The sequence below is a fragment of the Sinocyclocheilus rhinocerous genome, unplaced genomic scaffold (assembly GCF_001515625.1).
Source record: "Sinocyclocheilus rhinocerous isolate Xijiao unplaced genomic scaffold, SAMN03320098_v1.1 scaffold3027, whole genome shotgun sequence".
NCBI lineage: Eukaryota > Metazoa > Chordata > Actinopteri > Cypriniformes > Cyprinidae > Sinocyclocheilus > Sinocyclocheilus rhinocerous.
This window is the reverse complement of record NW_015634062.1, coordinates 23684-24642: the sequence shown is the minus strand read 5'-3', so window position 1 is coordinate 24642 and position 959 is coordinate 23684. Positions and strand designations below refer to the sequence as shown.

General features: G+C 35.6%; 1 protein-coding gene across 2 annotated transcripts in view; it reads right to left on the bottom strand.

Moving 5' to 3' along the window:
• tbc1d20 (TBC1 domain family, member 20) overlaps positions 1 to 959 on the bottom strand; it is a 9772-nt gene that overhangs the window by 6649 nt on the left and 2164 nt on the right. Inside the window, exon 1 of one of the 2 annotated variants that reach the window (XM_016559265.1) lies at positions 643 to 953. The exons of the other annotated variant lie outside the window; for it this stretch is intronic. Within the exon in view, the coding sequence (XP_016414751.1) occupies positions 643 to 706 (64 nt within the window). The 5' untranslated portion in view covers positions 707 to 953. Of the gene's footprint in view, positions 1 to 642; positions 954 to 959 lie in introns of those variants that run through there. 2 annotated transcript variants of the gene reach the window in all.

The following is a 959-nucleotide window of genomic DNA, read 5'->3' as shown; positions in this document are numbered from 1 at the left end:
GTCAGATATTATATGTTGTTTGTGTGTGTATATATATATACACACACATTTATTTATAGCATGATATAGATATTCATTTCTATACGTTATATATCTATTTCTATACATTTATTAATTTCTAAAATCCCCTAAATAAATATAATACTGATACTGTGTGTGTGTGTGTGTGTGTGTGTGTGTGTCTGTGTATATATACACACACACACACACAGTGAATATTCTCTATCTATCTACGTATCTATCTATATATATAAATCTATACAAATATATAGCTAAATACATAATAAATTATGTAATTGTGCACACACACATAATACTTAAAATATTCTTTTATCTATCTATCTAGCAGTAAACAAAGTATAGTATGTAAGTATGTGTTAATATATGTGTACTTATTATATTTATATATATTGTATCTTCTTATACAAGTTACTTGTAACTTCTTATGTTATATCTATTAACATACAGCACAAATTAAAACCCCTTATTTCAATCCCATAAAGCGTCTATCAAACTCTAAATTTACTTTAGTAAAAGCTGTAATATTTAATCGAGCACTGACTTATCGGCCGTTAAAGTGAAGCAGTAACGTTAGCCTAAATCTCCCATCATGTCCTAAATGAACTCCTCAATAAAACGCACCTTGTTTTCCGAATCCGTTGAGCGGAGAAGAAGCTCCGAGACTCCGAGACTTCCTCAGATTCATTCTGTCGCTAAAGTCCGTCGCTTTCCGCGGCTTCAGATCCAGCTACATCGCTTTATCTCACTGAGAGGCGAACAGCTGATGGGCTTCTACTTTAGCCTGACAGCTAAAGGCCACATCTTCTCCTTCAGGCCCGCGTGAGCTGGATAAACTTGTGGCACATAAACAGCATCGGTCTCTTTCACTCATGACACGCGCTTTAACTTACATCAGTGTGTTCCGCCGAACCGAACCGAAGCGGCGTCTCTGCGCCTCT